The 21,875-nt window shown below is 43.2% G+C and overlaps 1 protein-coding gene across 2 annotated transcripts; it reads left to right on the top strand.

Moving 5' to 3' along the window:
* The first annotated feature begins 518 nt into the window (after positions 1-518).
* Positions 519-17,359, top strand: nhsl1a (NHS-like 1a). Of its 2 annotated transcripts, none has more exons than XM_015011732.2 (8): positions 519-1,196; positions 7,012-7,122; positions 7,557-7,687; positions 8,280-8,487; positions 9,335-9,822; positions 9,908-13,892; positions 14,486-14,573; positions 15,097-17,359. In XM_015011732.2, exons 1-8 carry the CDS (start codon positions 554-556, stop codon positions 15,707-15,709), a joined length of 6,267 nt encoding a protein of 2,088 aa, XP_014867218.2. In that variant the 5' UTR covers positions 519-553; the 3' UTR covers positions 15,710-17,359. The 2 variants fall into 2 exon arrangements, with proteins under 2 accessions (XP_014867218.2, XP_087859968.1); XM_088003842.1 differs by lacking the exon at positions 519-1,196 and adding an exon at positions 3,873-5,232.
* The last annotated feature ends 4,516 nt before the right edge of the window (positions 17,360-21,875 follow it).

Genomic DNA, 21,875 nt, shown 5'->3' with positions numbered 1-21,875 from the left:
AGATTAGAGCAGGCAGAGCACAGGCAGAGCGCAGGCTGGTTTCTGGAGGAGACGAAGGTTTGGGATGTTTGTTTTGTTCTGTGAAGGAATGAGAAGAAGCTGCAGAGTTTCACTCTAAATCTGGACGTTTTTTTGGTTGTTTTTGATCAGGAAAGGTGGTCAGACATGTGGAAATCCTTCTTTTAATCTGAAAAACCTGAATTCATTTTCAGTGTCGTGGGAAAAACTTTGATGAACTTACTGGATTTACTCTGAAGAATCTCCTTTGACTCATTTTTCAGCTTCAACTGCAGAATTAAAAAGTTGCTACATGCAGGACGACCGATTACTTTCCTCTGCAAGATTAAACAAGGCTTTTATTTTGAAGTGCTACAGCTTTAGAATTGATTATGTTTTTGAACTTAACTAGGAGAAAAAGTGTTTCGCCCAGTTTTGGAAACATTATTTCATGAACGCTTTGTGTCGACAAGCTAACAGTGGATCTATTTTGGTGCTGATATCATGAGGCGTTTCATGAATCAGGCTTCGTTCTCCATCTAGCCAATCAGACAGGATGATTTCTTACGTCGACTGTCTGGGCGGTGAGGGGGCGGGGCCTGGAGCATCGTCACAATGCTGGAACGGCGGACCCGACGAAGAGCGCGATGAGCTTCTTCCGCGCAAAATGGCCGCCCTGCAGCCGAAGACGGAGGGCAGCCTGAGGCGGCGCCTGCTCAGCGCCAAGATCTACCAGCAGCAGAGCGCCATGATGGGGCTGAACGCCAGGCCGGCGCCACCTTCAGGTGACAGGAAGCCCCTCCCACCTCACCTTCAGGGAAACCCCTGGCTCCTCCCACCGCGGCAGCATGTTCACCCGTCCCTCCCACTGGAGGCTCATGGGAAACTCTTCTTCTCCCCTGAGTCATGTGGGAAGAGTCAGACCTCGCCCCTGCAGGTGCCGCGCCCCTCCTGCCCCATCCTCAGCCATCGGCGCCGGACCAGTTCCTGCCCCCCGTCCCCAGAGCCCCGCCCCGGCTACGCCCTTCCTGCCCCCAACCTGTTGGGCGTCGTAAACCCTCCAAAGGAACCAGAGGTGCCACCGCAGTACCGCTACCAGCCCACTAAGAGGCGCAAGACCAGATGTCTTTGGTTCCGACGTCGCCAGGGGAAAGGCTCAAAGCAGGAAGCCTTGTCGACCACACCGCTTCTCCAGAAAGGTACGGCTTCTAGTTTGGACAATGTTGTCATTTTACACCAGTTAGAGGTTCTTCTGGAACCAGTATACTGCCGTCAGACATTCAGTACTTTGGTTTCAGTTCATTGGATGTGACTTCTTCTGCTAGCACTGGTTATCAGGAACGAGTGTCGATGGTCTGAATCGTTCTGTCCTTTGTCCAGTGTGGAGTTTTCCCAGTTTGGCCCCAACCAGCAAACCTTTTGGTCTGGGTTTGGTTCAGGATTGATGGAAGGCTACGATGTTTGAGTCTTGGTTTGGGTCTCATTGTGGCATCGTCTCATGACAGTACCTCACTTACCTACTTCAGCGGGAAACTCTGAATTTTGAAAGCTTGAAATTTTATTTTAAAGTTTGCTACATTATCATGATTACAGCAACGGCCTTGAAAATGGTCTCACATTGGTTTGGTCTCGTCTTAATCTCTGATTGGTTGCTGCCTTCCTCAAAGTCTTGGTCTTTGGCCGACTGTTTTCGCACCTTATCGTTCGATAGATTCAGTTCGATTTGGGACCAAAATGTTAACATTTGTCCCATTTCCAGCTGCTGTGGTTGTTCTGAGTCAAACCAACCAAACCCTTTAAAACCTGTTCCCCTCCTCACCTGTGGGGGCGCTGCACCAAGAACCACTGAAGGAAATGACATGAAAACCTCCGAGCACAACTTCCTTCTTCACAAAATGGAAACAAAAATGGAGTTATCAGATTTTAGTGGTTGCATAATTTCTCTCTTGTCTTCTTTTCACCACAAGTCATTTCTCATGCTAGTGCGTTAGCTTTGGTTGTATTTACCCAGAATGCCCTGCGCTGTAGCATGCTTCCTGCTTTCGGAACGGTCTGCGGTCCACTTGGTGTTCACATATCGAACCGCACCAGAGTTGACTTCAGCAGAACCCAGAGGGAGGTTTGTAGACAGACCAGAGTTCACGTTTTGGGTTTGATTTCCTGTTCTCAACTAGAACAAGACTAATGAGAATTCAACATTAAAACTATCATTAAACAAAGACTCTAACTAAATAAGTAGAAGAAACACTCGCTGCAGTTCTTACAGTTCAAGAAATGAAGTTTCCATTTCTTCTCATTTCCATTTTCTGTTATTCAAACTGTTTCAGAGCCATTAATATTTGATGCTGTTTCTCCTCAGCAGAGCTGATGGAGGTTCTTTAAATGAGGATTATCTGGGTTTTCCTCTGTTTGGCCCCAACAGGCCTTTTACTTTCCTGTGTCTCAGCAGGAATCGCTGCTGCATTATTGATCACATGATCAGTGTTGATGCTAAACTGATCAAGTCAGCTGAAAGTTTGCTCCTGAAATATGTTGGGGAATGTGAGTCTTTGTTTCCCAGTTTCTACTGGTTCTCATAGCTGCAGAACCTGTAGCCTGCAGCTATGAGAACCTCTCTGTTTCTCTCTCTCTCTCAGATCAATAATGCATCACATATTTTGTTCTTCTCATAACTCTTAGCACAACCGGCTCTCTGTATTTCTCCTAATGACCTCCTCTGTGTGTGTAATCTGCTCTGTGTGTATTTGTGTTCATGGATTAGCAGCAGCTCCATATGCTAAGCTACAGGCTAATTCCTGTTCCAGCAGATGAGCGGCCCGTATGGCTGCAGCAGCTGCTACCTGGCAGCTTCACCTCCGTCAGCCATGTTGACGCTGGAAAAAGTCATTTCTCCATAAAATAACTGGCTCACTGCTGAGACAAATGATCTTTGCAGAATTGATTAAATTCAACCATATTGGAGGATTTTAGAGCTTCAGCTGCTTGTTAAACCGTTGTTTTGTCTATGTGTTAGTAGTCATTCTGAGACTGGACACTTTTAATTTGTAATCAGGTTAATGATTTTGTTGCACAGTACAACACAACGTATTTATGTTTTTATAACCAACTTTTAATAAAAGGTAAAACCAGGAGACTTTTCTTCCATAGCAGCTGTTTAGAAACAAAGTGACCCAAATCCTGTTACTGAAAATAAATTTATTCAATTGAGCCCCAAGAAAAAGAAAACTAGACACTTTCCTTTTAATACAGAAAACAGGCCAAATCTGCTACAGTGGATTAGGGCCATTTTAGGAGAAAACAAAGTAGTACATTTTTGCCTAAAAACCCTGAAATTTTGAGAACAATTTCAGAAATTTTCTAGAAAAAAATTTATTTTTATTTATTACTAGAAATTTTCTACAAAAAACCTGATTAACCTCTAAATTTACTCTTTTTTCTATCTGATGCGCCGTCAGTTTTAGATCTGCAATAAATATCAGGTTTCACTTGTTGCTTGAATATTGGCTGATTTATTTTTGTTTGGCCGACTACTTTTAAATCTACAATTTTAATTTTGGCCCACATGATAAAACATTTGGACCCCCCTGCTGTAGATAATCTTACGATTTATTCCTGGTGATCTGATCCGGTAGGAAGAACGTCGGAACCGCTCCGATCTAAAATCTGATTTATCCAACATGTTTATTGACCATTTTAATATTTTGTATGTGAACTAAACATAATTCTGTCATTTTTAACATCTTCAAGAAACTTAGGAACGTAAATAATTGATTTTTCTGTGTTTCCTGATTCCCGCCCATCTTTCCTGGCTTTCTTAATGGTGACGGTTCTGATTGAGCCTCTTGGTTCTAAATATAACAGTGAGATAATTTGCCCTACTTGGTGTCTAATTATTGAAACTAATTACAACAGCGAGGAGATGGAGATGAACAGACAGGGAGGCCGTCAGCCTTGAACACTGTAATTAGCTGCTCCACATTGTCGACACATTTACCAACTGGAACTGTCCCAGTTTGGCTCTGGTGATGGAGGTGAACCCAATTAACCACTAAAACTAATTATGGAGGACGGAGCTGAAGGACGGTTCAGCTGCTGGTGTTTCAGAACCTTAAAGTCCAGTTTGGTATCTGCTTCACCATCAGCTGATGATTCTCACAGAACAGTAAAGAAAAACCATTTAGAGTTAAATATCTCTTCTCTTCATAGGCCTGACTTCCACTGGAAAATGTTACACCAAGACCAAGAGGTTTCATTAAAGATGCATGAAAATCATCTGCAAACTACAAAGTCTGTGGACAAACTGGTCATGCTTCAGCTTTTACCACCTTGAAGCATGGAGTAAGGTCAATGCTGCAAATAAAACATGACAAAGGAACTACAGACACAATATAGCATCAAAAAGACGGTAGGAAAAACACTATAAAGGACTGAAGGACGAGGAAAAACAAAGATTGAACTGCAGGGAAATAAAAAAACCGATACAAAGGAGGCATCAACCATCTGAACTAAACTGGAAAATGTTCCATTAAATATACATTAGAATCTACATACTCCCAATAAACACGTTGAGGTTGAAAAAGGCTTTAAAGCAACACAAACCCTACAAACGTCCAGCTGCTTTAAGAGCTTCAAAGTGACAGAATAAAACATGAAGGATTCATAAAATGAGACATAATGAGGCCTTTTATCACTCAGCCGATGCAGAACTCGGCTCGTTATTTCCTGGATTTTTCCTCTAAACCCTGCGGATGGATTGTCCTCCCAGCGACACCAGAACACAGAGAATAAAAGATAAAACGTTTCACATCAGACCCACAAACAGCCCCTTCCCCTTCATCTTCAAAGCAACACGTTCCTGCAGAGTCTGCAGGTAACCTTCATCACCTGGTGGCTCCTGAAGGGCGCGCACGTGCGCTGGCGTCCTGCCAGCGTGGCAGGTGTGTGTGTGCGCGTGTGTGTGTGTGTGTGTGTGTGTGGAAGTGAGAGAGGGAGAAAGAGGCTGGGGGCGAACGAGAGAGAAAGAGAGAGAGGAGTGGGAGGAGAGCGGCGTCGCAGCGAGCGGAGCTGCATTACTGCTGCTGCTGCAGCCGCAGGAGTGTGTGTGAGTGTGTGTGGGTGTGTGTGTGAGGCTGTGTGGCGTCGTCATGGTTCTGATCGGAGCCGCCATCAAATCCGTCCTCAGATTCCTCACCAGGACCACAGGTAGGAGACGCAGCGCTGAGGATCAGAAACTGGGTCAGTCAGGATCAATAGATATCAGTTATGGATCTTTGAAGATGACCTCATATCATCCTGCTCTGTGATTGGCTGTCGGGTTTTTGCATTGAACCAAACATAGTTGAGGTCGACAGTTTGATCTGTGTTCAGATTTCTTTTCTTACGACCTGTGAGTGACTGACAGTAGGTGATTGATTGATTATTGATCGGTAAACCGGTTTATTGGTTCGTTCTGCTCAGTGACTCCAACCAGAACTTCACTGTTTTATGTTCGTTTGCTTGGAAACATTTCATCTGTAGAGGATCTGCTGTGTTGGGGGAACCGGACCCTCAGGAGATGTTCTGGACAGTTCCAGAGGGTTTTACTGGTCACCAGTAGAAATAAGAGGCGATTGATCCATGATGACCCAATATTTGAACCTTTTAATCAGTAGTAACTATATAATTGACACTTTTAAGTTCTCGTGAAACATTCAGTGTTTTGAGGATGTAAACGTCAGTAAAGCCAAACTGAAACCTCAGGTTACCATGAAAACCATTTTAGCGCTACCACAGAAGCTAATAGCTACAGTCTTCAGCCAATCAGCGCCAAGGAAAATGATTTTGAAATGTTTTTCAGCTGACAAACGTTTCTAACATAGCAGATCTACGTTAGAAACAATTAAAAATTGAAATTAAACAGAGAAACTCCAACAATCTGCCACCTTGAGCAGAGCTTTACAAAACACTGATGAAGACGTAAATCGTCACATTTTGAGCAGTAATTGATCTATTACAAATACATTTCCTAATCCCGTTGAGGCGCCATGATGGAGGCTGGGAGTCAGAGTCTGGAGTTTTGACTGATTTTCTCAAGTTGTTTTAGTTTCCAATGTTTTTCATGCTAAGCTACATGACAGTGGAACGTTTTCTCCATTTTTACTATTGATTAGACGCGTCTTCTCCATAATGTGATACTTGATTTTATCTTTATAATCTTACTTACTTATGAAGTTTATAAATGTTAATCTTCTTTACTTATAAAAAGCTTTTGCTGAAATCCCATGAATTCACTGAGAGCTGCCCGTCCTGACGACTGATGGCTTTTTCTCCATCGTTGTCTTTGTTCCTCATCAAAATGTTTACGATAAAATTAAAAGTTTAGTTTTCATCCTTGTCTTCACAGTGAAATCAAATAAATTAAAGTGATTTTAGGCTATAAACTGTCAAGCTGTACAGTAGTTAACGTGATTGTTTTGACGTCCATCATGGCGGAGTGGACCGCTTTCTGAAGAGCGTGACATCACGTGTCAAAGGTCAATGCTTGGTTTGACAGACGAGGACTAACTGTGTCGTCTCAGAGACGTTTTCTGGACTGAACGCAGAAATCGGTTTTAAGACGATAAACCTCGTTTTACACGAATTTGATTATTCAGTATTTGTCTGATCTCCTGATTGAGTTTATTCATGTTGCAAATAAAATAGAAATGTTTTAGGAGTTCACAAGCCTGTGACCATTTAAATGGTCGTCTGTTTTTATGTGCCAGCGTTCTGGCTCCCATTTACAGAAAACTGAGAGTTAAATGGGACATCTGTCCACACACCTGTCCACTGAATTCCCCTGGAAGTCAGACGGCCTTTCCTTCAAATTAAAAGCCCCTGAAGCAGGGAGCCGGGGTCACCTTGACGCTGCTGAGAGCTGCAACTTCCATCATCCACTGTCTCGGTGTGAGAGGAAATCTGCTGGAACGAGATTAAACACAGAAAACCTCACAGTGATTATTCTGTCTCCGTCCGTCTTTGTCTTTGTCTCTGCAGCCGGGGACAGGGACAGCAAATGGTCCGTTCACTACAGTACCCAGAAGCCTCCGCAGGGTCTGCGCTTCATTCCTGGGAAACGGCGGTCGGGCAGCGCTGATGACCTGCGAGGTGAGATGAATACTGCTGGAGTCTGACCAGATGGAGAGGAGAGACGAGAACAAGGACAAAGACAGAAAGAGACAAAACTACAGAGTGCACACTGACCACTTTAAATGATTAGTCTTTATGCTCTGAATTAAAATAAAATGTTTTTCTGCTTTACAACGCAGAGAAATAAATTGATGGGTTGTAGTTTTCTCTTCCCTGGAAGCTTTGAATCAGATTTTGATCTTTAAATGAAAAGGTATTGATCTGCAGACATGTGAGTGAAGAAATGAGTGTTGCAGTTGGACTGCAGTGGCGCACTCTGCTGCAGCACTGCTCTGCAGCACTGCTCTGCTGCAGACTGCATCGCAGCAGCTGCAGCACTGCTCCTCTTCACAGCCAGCACTAGCAGGTCTACCTGCTGATTGGCTCTTCCTTTTCTTTCTGTCTGTCCACAGCTTACAACGGGCTGACTCAGCATGACTGCTTCAAGCCCCGCCCACCAAGTCCCACCTTTGCTCCACTGTGCGGTCTGGACCAATCAGAGGGCGGCGCTCACAGAGGCTGGCGGAGCAGAGGCAGAGCGATGGTGAGATGGTGTCAGTGACTCATGAATATTAATGAGGCTGAAGCGACCGCAGGGAAACGGCGGCCTAATGAGTCATGAAGCGATGACTACACACTGCAGATTATAATCCTGCAGGGATTATTTTATATGAAGCCTCATAAACAGAAACACATCCATTAATTATTCATCCAGAGACTTTGCTGCTTTGACATTATTTCATTTTAAAGGCTTGAAAAGCTTAATTAACCCTTCATTTACTCTGCAGCTGTGAAGATGTTTGACTTCTGCTGCCACCTGCTGGTCAAACTCAGGCATTGCCACTGTTCTTGCTGCATCCAGATGACTCTAATCGTTTTGTTTTTTTGTCCTCTTTCTCCCACTCAGAGGTCCAGAGTCTTGGACTTTTTCTCTCAGTCTTGTTTTTCAGTTTGTTTCAAGTTTTCATTTTGGAGGAGAAAGGTAAACAGGGACCAAACTTCCTAAAGTTAGTTTAGTCAGTCGTACCTTTAGCTCCCTGCTAGTCGACATTTAAACCCTGAAGCATAAAAACTGGCATTAAACTGTTTCTAGTTGAGCTGAGCTGTAAATTAAACCTTGTTTTTTTTATTGTCAGTCTTCAGCGTCTTCAGATGAAGATGAGAAGTTCTTCCTCCCCAACCCGCGACCCATGACCCCACTGGTCCTGAATCCCATCAGTCTCTCTTCCTGCTGGGATGATGGATCTGACACGGAGCCTCTTCAGCGCCTTCCAACGCCGGAGGAGAAGATGAGGCAGCAGGCGGAGGCCGTCGCAGCCGATATAGTTCCTATCAACGTGACAGGTGCAAAGACCAGAACCTCTAGAACCTTCAGAACCTCTGGGTTTGACTCAATCTGTGATGTTACAGCCTTTAAAGATGGTTTGACATTTGTTTGTGATTCAAATTAGTCCTTAAACCTGATGTGACCTTCTTTTAGATTTATTATATTCATTTTAATTTACAAAAATATTTATATTGTAACTGCTAGCAATGCGGTTGGTGAATTAGCAACTGGTCCAGAAAAAAATCTTGCTTTTGTTATGATCGCATGGCACATCAGCTTAACTTCTGAACATTAAGTAGGAAAAACTACATTTTTTTGGCTAATATCACAATTTTCTCCAAACTACAACCTTTTTACATGTAAATTGTTTCTTAATTTCTCAATTTAACCAAAGATTTTACTTTTTTTTTTTTTTTTAACCACATAAAGACCTCTTATTCAGCTTAGAGACATTTAGACACACAGGACAAACAACCATGTAGCAGCCAGGTAGCAAGGGAACAGTCCTAACAATTGTGCAACACCTTAATGTGACCAAGTAGTTTTATTTCTTAAGCCGAATCATTTATTTCTTAGACCAAAGCAAATATGAAGTTGGAATGAGAACTTTAAAAGAATGTTTCAAACATTCATACCAAAAAATTTGGGATTTTCAACCAAACTAAAGATTTTTATTCCTAAACCAAACCAGTTATTCTTGAGTCCTAAAAACAACAAGTAGTCCATCATCTTAAAGGGAAAGAAGCAGTTTTCCTGTAATAGTTTGATTTATTTAGTGTTTGATTTATTCTGAGTTGTTTGTAATCTGTTGCCTAAACTCCAAAGATGGAGTAATTTGTAATTTGTTGTTTATTTGCCTTTAAGGTGAGAGTTTTGACCGACAGGCCAGTTTTCGGAGAACAATCTCTAATGGAGACTCGTTAAACCGAAGACCTCATAAACTGAGCCGCCGTAAAACCGTTTCTGCAATATCGGACGATGTCATCCCCAAGCCCTCGGTTCCAGTGAATCTACCTGGCCAGTACTCAACAGTGGGTCGACTTCCTTCCTCATCCTCCTCCTCACATCAGCAAAACAGCATGGAGGAGGCCATGGAGGAGAGTGAAAGAGACAGAAAGGAGGGACCGTCTACCTCCAGGAGAATCAGAGCCCCAAAGGGTGAGGGCATGTCCAGCCTCATGGCCTCCCTGACCGCCTCACCAAATGTTGGCAAGCAGCCCAACTCCTGTCACTCGTCTTCCTCTGAGATCGACTGCCTCCCCCGTATTCCCACCAACTCCTCTCTGAGTTCGGAGGTCAGCTTTAACAGCACCACCTACAGGACACTCAGTGCTTCCTCATCTTACAGCCAGGTCAGTCCAAGAAAAATAGTGTCACGTTGAATTAACCACAGCCAAGTTAAAGGTTGTGTCTCTTTTCTTGTCGTTTTCTCTGCAGTCACAGGATCAGCAAGGTTTCCCAAGTGATTTCCAGCCATTGTTGCCCTACGATCCTAATGTCAGAGTCATACCCCAATCTCCTTCTTCCTCATCATCTTGTTTTCCTTCTTCTCCTGTCAACTCCTGCATCTCTGACACCCCCAGCCAATTGCAATCAGAGTGGTCTTATCCCAGTGATAGGCCTTTAAATGACGGCTCTTCTCACTACCTCTCCTCTTCAAGCATCGCTGATTCTGTGTCTCAGTTTAGTTACCAGGCTCTGGCCGATCATACCATGACCCAGCAAAATGCCCAGAACTTCTCTGATGGTGAATCCTGCAGTGGGGAAAGCTGGAGCTACAGGCCTCTTTCTCCTACCTCCAGCATCCACAGCGGTATCACCCAGGACACAAGATGTGTCTCTGAAGAAGGCTGGAACTGTGAACCCCTTCTTTCTTCTGGTCGCTCCACCCCTCTCTGCATTGACAACACCTCCCTTTGTTCAGAGAAGATGTCTTCATCTCCCTTGCTGAACCGGGAGAAAAGGAAGTCCAGCACTTCAGCATTCTACTCTCGCTCTATGACACGCAGCATCTCCCTACGCAAGTCCAAGCGCCCACCTCCCCCGCCACTGCGCTCCGACTCCTTGAGGCGCCGGCCAGGTCGCAGCAAGGCCTCGCGTTCAACAACAAGCCCACGTCCTGACCGGAGTCCTCGTGTGGATCGCAGCACCTTGCACACACCTAAATCATCTCCTCAGACCTTCCCTGACCCCTGGGTGCCCAGGAGCAATGCAAAAAGACGTCAGAGTGGTCTGAACTGTGGGACAGTCACAACCTTCGAGCCTTTAAATCCAAACTCCCAGAAGGCAACTTCCACTGACTCCGACCCTTCCAGTGCCAACCCAATGAGCCCCAAATACTGCCAAGCGCTTAACCCTGGATATCCAAGTTCAGAGGATAAAGATCTGAAACTCTCTCTCAACCATCCACCTGACTCCTCTGTTGCTGGGCTTCAGCGGCTTGCCTCTCCATCCAGTGGTTACTCCAGCCAGTCTAACACCCCCAGTCCTGGAACTCCAGTCTCTTCACCCCACAATCCTTCCTCCCCTCTTACAGCAAGCCCAGGAGCATTTTCCCTTCCTCCAGCCTCCCCTTTCTTTAGCTCATGCTCTTCAACCTCACCATTTTCCCCCACAGCCTCTTCCCTCCCCAGGACCAGGTCTCGAGGAAAAGGGAAGCCAAAGCCTCCAGTGCCACAGAGGAAGTCATCACTTCTCTCTTCCTCATTTTCCTCCACCTCCTCTCTCTCCTCCTACACCTCATCTGACTCCTTAGCCAGGCAATCACTTCTCCCTCCTCCTCCTCCACTTCCACAGTCCTCTTCCCCTTCTTCCAAGTTCTGCTTTCAAACTCCTGATCTTCTTCCTCCCCCACCTCCTCTTCCTCCCCCTCCACTCCCACAGTCCACTTTTCCAGTCCCTGAGTTTTGCCTTCGTGCTCCTTGTCTTCCACATCCTCCTCCTCCACCACCACCTCCTCTTCCACAGTCTTCTCCTACAATCCCTGGGTTCTGCCTCCCTGTCTCTCCAGTTATCACTTCTATCCCTCCACCTCCTATACAGTCTCCTTCTTCTTCTCCTCCTTCACCACTTACAACTCCTTCAACACCTGAATTTTGCCTCCATGTTCCTCTGTCTTTTACCAAGCCTCTTCCACTTCCCAATGATCTCCCACCTTTATCTCTACCCCCTCCTCCTCCTCCTCTACCTATCCCCACCCGGCCTCCTCCTCCTCCCTACTCTTATGCTGTGAGGCAGACCTCACATCATTCTCTGGGCTCGTCTGTACCATCCCACTTTGATCTTTCGCCACCCTGCCAACCTTCTCAACCATCTTTTGAATTATCTGACATAGCCGACTCCCCTCCTCCGCAACCTTCTCCTCCATCACCTGCTCTCGCTGAAGCTTCCTCCTTTTCCTTTCTCCCATCAAGTCCAAGCACATCTCCAAGGCCCCTCTCTCATCTGATCACCCCTCAAGCTTTGCAGTGTGTCAAACTCCGCTCGGTCAAAAACCAGGCAGTACAGCAAACCGAACATGACCCAACTGACAGCCAACTTCACACTGAAGTTAGTGTGTTACTAACTAACGGTAACCAGACGGAAGAGACTCAACCAGACTTTGATGCATTAAATGAGTCCTTTCTTGATTGTCTTGCCAATGCTGATGGAGACGTGTCTCCACCTGGACCAAAACAGGCTACCTATAATACAGCTAGCAGTGACACAAGTCCATTATTAGCCAACAGCAATGGCCGAGTCAGTACTAAAGTAAAACAGACAGAACTGTATTGCAAAGACCCAATGAAAAGTGAGAGTGGGATTTCCACTGCAGAGTCAGGTGATACGAAGCTTCAAAGACAACAAGGCAGCTCAGTTAGCGAGAAAGACCATGACTTTAAGCTTAGCAAAGAAATCACACAAAATGTCCAGGTCAATGGGCAACAGAATAAAGATTCAGACATGTGTCCCCCTATGGCGAGTGTGAATGTCTCCAGTCTTGACAGTCCATGGGTAAAAATGTGTCCTGATGATGATGACACATGTTGCATGAATAATAATATCCACAATCCTCCATTAGAGCAACCTTCCTCAGAAGCAGACTTTGCAAAGGATATAAAGAGATTGAGAGAAAAGAAGACCAACGTAACAGAAAAGATAAACGAATATGAAAGAAATGAAAAGAATAAATCAGAAATACAGAATAAGACTGATGTGAAAAACAATAATAGGGATGTTTGGTCAAGCAGTCCAAGGAAGCTGTACTCTCCAGAGAAACCTGTCCCCCCTAAGAAGCCTGATCTTGGCATTCTGGGTCCCTTGACATCCCCAAAGCCTAGAAGAGTACCAGGAGGGCCGAGTAGCCCTGGGCATAACACAGAGTCCTGCCCTAGACCTAACACTTTAGATTCCTTTAACACGCAGTCCCATACATCTAGCAACATGCCATCACCAAAGCACTTGACAAACACCTCTGACAATTCAGAAATACCAGGATGCTCGGTGAACTCAAGAAACTCACCTGCCAGTTCTCCTCAAAGGCAGAAGCCACAGATTTTGCACAAGAAGCCAGATCCTTCGTTGACCTTTCCCAAAACAGCAAAACCAGCTTTTGCATCCAAACACACTGGAGAGAAACTCAAAGGGACTTCAGCAAACAGTCATACTTTAGAAACTCAGACCACAATGGAAACCAGAAGCACCTTAGAAACTAGAGCTGGTAATATTTACAACAAATCCTGCAGCTCATCACAAATGATCGATGGCTATGAGACCCATCACTCTTCAGGGTCCCCATCAGTGGGGATGGGTCCCTCAGGAGTCCGTGAAACCACTTCTACCTGGACAGAAGCAATTCAATCTGGGGTGGCTGAGCCTCGTTTTGGTAGGATCATTGGGACAAGGCAGCAGGATGAGGAGATGACCAACCACAGGAGGTTTATGAAGTCCTCACTTGCTGAAGATGAAGATGAGGAAGAGGAAGGTAGAGTGGAAGACAAGGAGAGGAAGAAAACAGTCATGATGATGATGATGTCATCCAACAAAAAAGGTAAATCCAGGAGAGTGAGGAAGAGGCGGCCAGGCCGACAGTTGTTGATGATGTCACCAAAAATGGAGCCCTCTCCCTCATCGTCATCATCGTCCTCCTCTTCATCATCATCTTCATCATCATCAGAAGATGACCCAGATGTGATAAAAGAAAGGGTCAACAGGCGAAGGAAATTCAAAGTTTGCAACCAAGAGACGAGTGACTCTGAAAGCTCGTACACTCTGATTGGTCAGAGCAGGTTTTCCCTCAGCAGTTTGCTGTCAACTGAGAGCCTGCACGGGGAGCTATCACTGCCAGACCTCCTGATCAAAGAACCAGATGAAGAGGAGGAAGAACCAGGAAAGGAAGAGCCCCAAGGTGATGAGGTCAAGGAGGCTAGCAGGTCTTCAGATGGTGAGTTGCACACATTTTGGTTACAGTAAAGACGAGACAATGCTGGATTCTTCAGGTTATTCTCATCAGAGCCTTGAGAAGTTGAACTTTTTACATAGAAGTAATGAATTTATAGAATTGTGACCAACTTCCAAGGATTAGAACCTACTATTGGATGTGTGCGCTTTGCTAGTTGTGCACTGTACAACTAGCATTGAGCCAAGCATAATCTAAAACAGCAGCAGTAGAGTCATACAGTAAGAATACCAGTGACCCTAAAATCAGTCTACATTATTGGGTTCCAGTGCATCGTCCAGTGACAGGTTTAGCCAACAGCTTTAGTCTTCAGGTTTTCTGTGTCCATGAAGCAAATGGCAGAGAGCCAGTGGTTACGGCCCATAGTCATGAATCAACTTGTCCCATGATCCACTCAACCTGGAAACTATTCAGCTGCCCTCACTGTTTAGATAAACTGTCATTTGTTGTGTCTGAATGTTCTAGTTTTGATGGTTCTCCTCAAGTGATACACGGTTGGAAAACTCAGTGATAAACTGGTTATTCTTATCAAGTCTATTTTAGACTTAATAAAAGAGAATTGATCATTTGTTTTTCAGACGATGTGTTCGTCAACGTTTCGGCGGATCAGATGTTGGTCTCCGGTCGTCCTCGAACTACAGAGGATCTGTTCACCATCATCCACAGGTACACTTCAGTTGATACTGAGTTCTGGTATTCTAACAACTGACAATACACATCCTCATATCTGCTTGATCCCTTCCTCTGCCTCTGGAGCAGTGCAGTATGGGAAGGCACCGCATGAACATGTCGGTAATCAGGTTGCAGGTAAACCTTCGAATTGGGCAGTAAATATGTAGATGGTGCAGTTCCAAGTCCTGATTCCTGTAAAGAAGTACCGAAAAGTGAAATCAACCCTTATTACCTAAATATGTGCATAGTCTCCTATCTTGTTTCCTATCTTGTTTCCTATCTTGTTTCCTTGCTCCTTTCATTCCCACTGACCCTTACCCTTCAGTTAGGCTTCAACAGCTTTCCTCCCACAGATTTGTCCCTTTAAATCTGGTTGGCTGAAGCAGGTTAACCTCATTAAGAGGCAATTGATGTGATTTGGTCCAGTAGTTGTGAAAACTATTTGGCCAAATCAAACATCTTCTCAAACTGACCTGACACAAGGATCTAACTGGTGCTTCTTGTCCAATTTTCTCAGATCGAAGCGAAAGATGCTTGGAAGAAGAGACTTTGGAGAACTCCCTCTGTCCTCCTCTTCATCTTCATCCTCTTCCCCTCCAGAGACTCCCACTGAACCCCGCCTGACCCGGGCAGCAGGGTTCAGGAACCCCAGGTCAACCAGGAGTGAGAGTTTTAAGGCTCTGCTGCTGAGGAAGGGCAGTCGAGTCGAGGCGTCTTCCAGGATCTCGGCAGTGGAGCGCCTTTGTGTCGGTCAGTTTCCACCTCCTGCTGACCCTCAGAAGATGCCTCCTCCTCCCCTGATCTCTGACCCGTTGGATGATGGGAGGTCCAGCAGCTTTCTGACTGTGAACGCCCCTCCGTTATCTCCCTGCGCGCTCTCCATGATGTTTGGCTGGAGGCGCCGGGATCTGATGCTGCTCACCTCTTCCTCACCCGTCCTTGTCTTCTCCTCCTCCCACATGCGACCTCGCTCCCTCACTCCCCCCTGCTCCAGCAGCCGACGGTTCGCTGGACGCTGCCGCCTCTTCGCCGCCCCCATGACCGCCATCTTGGAAGGGGAAAATGAGGAGGAAGATGGGGAGATTTTAGTTGGAAGAGAATCCAGTCTGAGCATGGTCGAGGCTTCTTAACTGACACGCTTACAGATAAAAGCAGCTCTGAAATGTGTGGATCAACCTGGACTGATTAGACTGAAGCCTCCCACATAAGCCTGGTTCCAGCCCTTATGGGTCCCCTCATGACCGTGGACTGAATTCCTCCAGAACCCAAACTCATTAGTCGTGTTTCTATCAACATTTTTTTTAAGTATTGCATTAGAAACAGTTGACGTAAAATTCTAAATAACTTCCTCAATAACACTCACTTGTTGAGTTAATGCTCTAAAGTGGAGAAGGAAAGATCAGATGTAGTGAACACTCCCATCCACTGGTGGGTCTGTGCCTTACCAGAGGCACCAAACCAGAAATATTTTAAAGTCTGTGCTAGCTAGCAACCTCTACTTTCTGATTATTACAGCCATGCGTACATCAACATCTGACTAAATTAAGCCTCAGCCTGGTTGATGGAAACACATCAAACTTGCATCGTGTTTTTTGTGACATTTTAAAAGTTCACTCAAGATAACAAAATAACTTAGTTATATTTGAAAGCTTATCAGTAAAGCAGTTGCTAACTGATCGCTAGCTTGCAGGAGTGCAAGTGCAAAAGCTTTGAAGTATGACTATTTACCATTTTTCCTGAATAAACTCAAAGCAATACTCAACATACTGTATTTTACAATTGTAACTTTGACTCTTTACAGTTCTGGGAATTTGATGGAAATGGTGAGAAACCCAGTTTCTTTTCGGAGCATCTTCTCAGTCGGACTCTCCACTAGGAACTCTGTTTAACGTTGGACTTTATCTGCCTGATTTACTTTTTAATATCGTTTACAGTTTCCACTGATTTTAGTTTTACTGCTGGATGTTTATCTTATCTTGTGATGATGTCACACTTTTAAATCCAGTTTCATGTACAGTTTATACATGAGATTAGAGGTTCACTAGCGTTTCTCCTGAACTTTTCTTGTTTACAGTATAAAAGTACAAAGCTGCACAAAGTCAACATTAATCTTTAAATACCCATATTTACTAAGCTGGAGTCAATTAAAATTCTATTATCTTTGATTTTGAGGACAGCTGGCTGTAAAGTTTTTATTTCTCTACACTTGGAGACATAAATCATATTTACTATGAATGTTTTAGTCTTTTTTATACATCGTCATGTTTCTAACAGTTTCACTGAAATATATGGAAACAATTCCACTTTAACTTTGTTTGGATTAGAAAAAAAAAAATATTTTTAAGTGAGATGCTGTAATTCGTGTTTCTGGTTTGATTTGGGTTTTTACAGGTTGAGATATTTCTAAACCTGCTTTCTTCTATTAAGACGACTGAAATGAATGCGATAATATTTGTTTCCTGTAAATAACCCTGTTTGGCTCTACTTTCTTATCTTGTTTTCATGTTTTTACCTGATTTCTTATTTGTAGCATCTCAGTAAGTAAGAGACGAAGTGAAAAAAAGATGTTTAATGGCTAAGAGGATGTACTGCTGTTCAGTATGGGGACCCGTTTGTTTCCTCTGTGAATGTTAAAGCAGGTTGGATGTAACAAATGTAAAAACAGTTTAGAAAGGAAGGAAGCACTGTGAAGTAAAACAAAGAGATGGAAACTGAATGTGTTTAGAAAGAAGAGTTTATATGTAAGAAGACGTTACCGAAGCAATAAAGAAAAAACTCTGGATTCGTCTCATCATTCCTGAAACATCTGACCTGTAAACTCTTTTTTCAATCATTATGTTTTTCTTTTGCATATATTTTCTTTGTTATCCCGTCAACTTCCATCCTGTCTGCACTTATTCCAACTTTCTGTGTTTTGGGTTTTATTGTATCTCTAGTGTCTGACTGCTAATTCTGCATCCTGAAGGAAGGCTGTGATTGGTGCAGACTGGTGATGGCAGTAAATGGTTGATTCATAGAGATAGAGCGTCTAGAACCGCCATCGGAGGACGTAAATGGCAGCTGAACCAAACGATGCTCAGTTCTGATCTTTGTTTCTGTTTTTGAAGGTGAGTGTCGTTTCATTTCTCTGCTTCTGTTAAATCAAACAGAACTGGTGCAGGTATAGATTTTAAAGATTTTAATAAATGTTCCCATAGGTCATAAAAGGTCAAAAATTTTCATTTGTGCTGCTTTTGTTTAGAAGATATTAATGACGACCTCTGGAAATATTTATAAATATCTTTAAAATGGTAGCTGCACAAACGTTTGACATCAATTTTGTTCAATTTAAAGAAGATTCACCCATTTTTATCTTATTGATCTTTTCTATATTTTTCAGCCGTAATCCATTTTTTGTATTTTTCCTCTTTTGAGTCTTTAACTGATGCAGTTCTTTATTTGGCCACGAGGTGCTGACCTTGAGCCACTGCTGGCCTGCAGAGAGAAAAGTGGCGCTTACCTTCAGATTTATTTATGGTTTAACTCTTAGTTCTGAGTTGAGTTTGATCCCAAAAGCGAATCTGGCCTTTAGAGATCCGGCTGAGTGAATCCAACTTTAACCAGAAAGTAAGTTTTAGAAGGATCTGGATGTATAAAACTGACCCCAAACAGCCTGGAGAGGACTGAGAAGTGTTTTGGTTGTTAAGGGTTCTTGAAAAGCTCCAGCGGTTCAGTCGGTGTTATGACAACCTGAAACATCTCAAGTCAATCGGAAGCTTCTTAAAACGGTTCAGTGAAGCTTCAGACTGTTTGAGTTCAGATGTTTTTCTGTTTTTACTGTAGGTTTCTAATTACTCCGTCTCTGGAAGAGGGATACCAGAGTTAGATAGTTCTGCATCATTTTTCAAATACGGGAATGATTTTTGCAACAACAAAAATACAACATGAACAGTTTCCTTCCGTTTTCACCAGACAAGCTTCAAGTTTAAAACGGTTTGGGAGTATTTCTCTGTTTTTATCATGTTTGTATCTGCAGGGAAAAGAATCTAGTCGAGTTAATTACAAGGTATGTAATAAATCACATTTTAATCTGAAACCTTCGACAAAATAAGAAATACTTTCAATTCAAAATTTGTCAGAAATTTAGCAAAAACAAAAGTTTTGCCTCAACAACAAAAATATTTATTGTTTTTACTCTGTTCTTTAGAGTGGAGCAAAGTTCATCTTTCCAGAGTTTCAGGAAGTCCTGATCATTCAGGGAGCTTCTTTAGACGCTAACATTAGCATGTGCAACATGTTGAATAGATTCATTGCCAGCTCCTTTTAGCACAACCTGAACACAATAACAGTCTTTTATGGTGACCAATCAGATCGTTTTGAGGCAGAAATTAACCCCCAGAAGGCCGAGAGAAGCAGCTTCATCGTCCATCACTGTTAGCGGATGTAGCTTGTGTGTCAGATTTACAGGTTTACCAGAAACATGCAAATACAAACGTTCCCATTTGAGATTTTTGTATAGAAAAGAAGAAAATGCAATATATTTAACTAAAAGTAAGTCTCAGACTTATTGATGCAGGTTTTCAGGGCTGGGGAACCCAAAAGGAGCTGCAGGGATGCTTTTGGACCTGGTACCTGAGCAGACTGGTCCAGGACCAGCAGACGATGCTAATGATGATGATGGACAGCCTGCAGATGGTTTCATCCAGCAGGTTTCAGTTCAACGCAGGAGCTTCTATTTTCCAGTCGTTAGAGGTGAAAACCTTCAAAGGTTTTGGGTTTTAAAAAGTTCTGAAGGTTCAAGTTTAGGGACTTTTGGGTCATTTTGCAGGATTTAAAGAGAATTTTGGAAGTTGTCCCAGTTTGACCCTTGACCCTGAGCGTTTTGGATGTGCAGAATAGTGCCGCTGGTTAACTCCTGCAGATATTTCCGCTGATCTCTGTGAAGAACAAGTGGAGTTTGTTCGTCTCTCTGCCAGCAGATTCAGACAAATCTCAGCATTCATGTCAGGAAGACTCAGTCGGTCCTGAGGGAGAATCCAACAGGAAACGGTTTTTGTCTCGTTACGTTTCGCCTGCAGACGTGCAAAGTGCTGACACAGTGGATCGTATTGATCTGATTCTAAATGCTAACATTCAGCTGTGTGGATGTTTGGTTCTGATGTTGGTCTGCGGGGAATAAAAAGATTTACTGGCATCTCTGGAGCCTGAACACATAGTTTACCACGGACCAGCTGACCTTTGACCTGAACCCTAACCCAGTGTGTTTAATGAGTGTCATTATGGAGCCACACAACTTTATGATTGTCTGAATTTTGAGCCAAAAACATCAGTGCTGTGTTTTTCTCCATCGTTGTGCTGATTTGTTCAGTAATGCTCTGGAGTTCAGCTGCTGTTCAGTCAGGGGTGGGCCGACCGGGCCGGTTCTGACCGGGCCGGTCCCGACAGGTCCAGTTCTGGTCCCAGCCCACTGCCTTCTGATCCAGACCATCACGTCTCAAACTCCTGTAGTTGTTCTAATCGCATTTGTGGAGAAGAATCGGGGGAAATCTCTCGTGAGTGCGTCTGTGTGTTTTTCCCGTTGTCACGGTAACATGTTGACAGTGGAGGAGCGTTAGCACGCAGGGCGGCTGGCAGAACGGAACGCTTTCAGTCATCTCAATCATCGCAGCGAGACTTCGCCGCCCGCCGCTGGCGTGCCAGCAGCCTCACTCTGCAGATCCCACTCTTCTTCTCTGAACTCCAGATCCCACTCTTCTTCTCTGAACTCCAGATCCCGCTCTTCTTCTCTGAGCTCCAGATCCCGCTCTTCTTCTATGAACTTCAGGAACGTCTGCATGTTCCCTGAAGTCCAGATCATTCCCACCGTCTCTCCTCACATCTGGTCATCACTGAATCAACCTCTGGAATCAGAGATGCCGTTTGTAAAGTGACACAGTAAAACATTAACGGCAATAATTTGGTTAATTTAATCTGTCAGAGAAAAAAAGGCTGTATTTTCACCAAATGTCACTGCTATAAACAAAATATTTAGTTCACACACCAAATATTTAATTTAAAAACAAAATATTTAGTTTAAAATATACATAATTTAGTTTACAAACTAAATATTTAGCTTTCAAATTAAATATTTAGTTAGGAAACTAATTATTTATGTCCCAAGTAAGTGTTTAAGTCTGAATATTTGGAACTAAATATTTAGTTCCAATGTAAATACTTAGCTTTTAAATTAAATATTTGGTTAGGAAGGTAAATATTTAGTTTCCAAAGTAAATGTTTAGCTCCAAGTGAAGCATTTTGCTAGATAAATATTTATTTTACAAACTAAATATGTATTTCAAACTTAAATATTTAGTTTAAATATTTAGTTTTGAACTCTGATATTTATCAATGTTGGAATAATTTGGTGAAAACTGAAAAATAACAGTTACATTATTTCTCGTTCACCGACTAAATAAACCAAATTTTTGCTCTTAATGTTTTACAGTGTAGCTTTTCAAACAGCTTCCTGTTCTGTAAGGAAACGTTTCAGAGTTAAGGGAACGTCTGCGGTTCTGGTTCTGCTTCCAGCTGATTCTCCACAATGAGCCGTTTTTATCCTGAGGGAAAGTTTTCTAGTTTCATCAGAAATCAGAACCTAAATTCACTTAAATCAGACCAAATCTTTAAATAACCACTGAAACATTGAAACGTCTCTCGTGTTTCTGGAAAACCTGGAAAAGCCTCAAAGTGCAGCCAGAGAGGTCAGTTCTGGTTCTGGTTCTGGTTCTGGTTACTTCCTTCTTTATTTTGTAGAGTTTTCTGGCTTTACTTCCTGTTTTGCTGTTTATCCAGATGTTTTGTTTTTCTCTTGGTGTTAATCTGCTGATTGCAGCAAAACTGGATCCAAACTTCATTCTGCATGAAGTTCCTCCAGATTCATGATGAACTTAGACTTTTTTTATCCCACTGACGATTTCCAGGCGTTTCATCAGATTTTGACTTTAATGCTTGTTGAAGTTATTATTATTATTAGTAGTAGTATTAGTATTATTATTCCTTTAAAGCCAAGAAAAGCTGTGATTGCGGATTTTGTCCAGAATAAAGAAACAACTGAACATGAGAGAAAATGTAAAACTTTATAAAACCTCTGATCTTCTGGTTTTTAGTGAAAAAAAAAAAAAAACGTCTCACATCAAGGATTCATTATTTAGTTTTTCAGCCAGAAACCAGATCATGTTTCACTTTGTCCTGAACATCATTTTACAGCAAAAATTTCATTAATGTTGCTTTTGCTTTGAAGATATTGATGATGACTTCTGGAAACTTTTATATTAACAT

This window comes from Poecilia mexicana, unplaced genomic scaffold (genome assembly GCF_051168715.1).
Source record: "Poecilia mexicana isolate PSO_F unplaced genomic scaffold, ASM5116871v1 scaffold_2, whole genome shotgun sequence".
NCBI lineage: Eukaryota > Metazoa > Chordata > Actinopteri > Cyprinodontiformes > Poeciliidae > Poecilia > Poecilia mexicana.
This window is presented reverse-complemented; position numbering and strand designations above follow the sequence as displayed.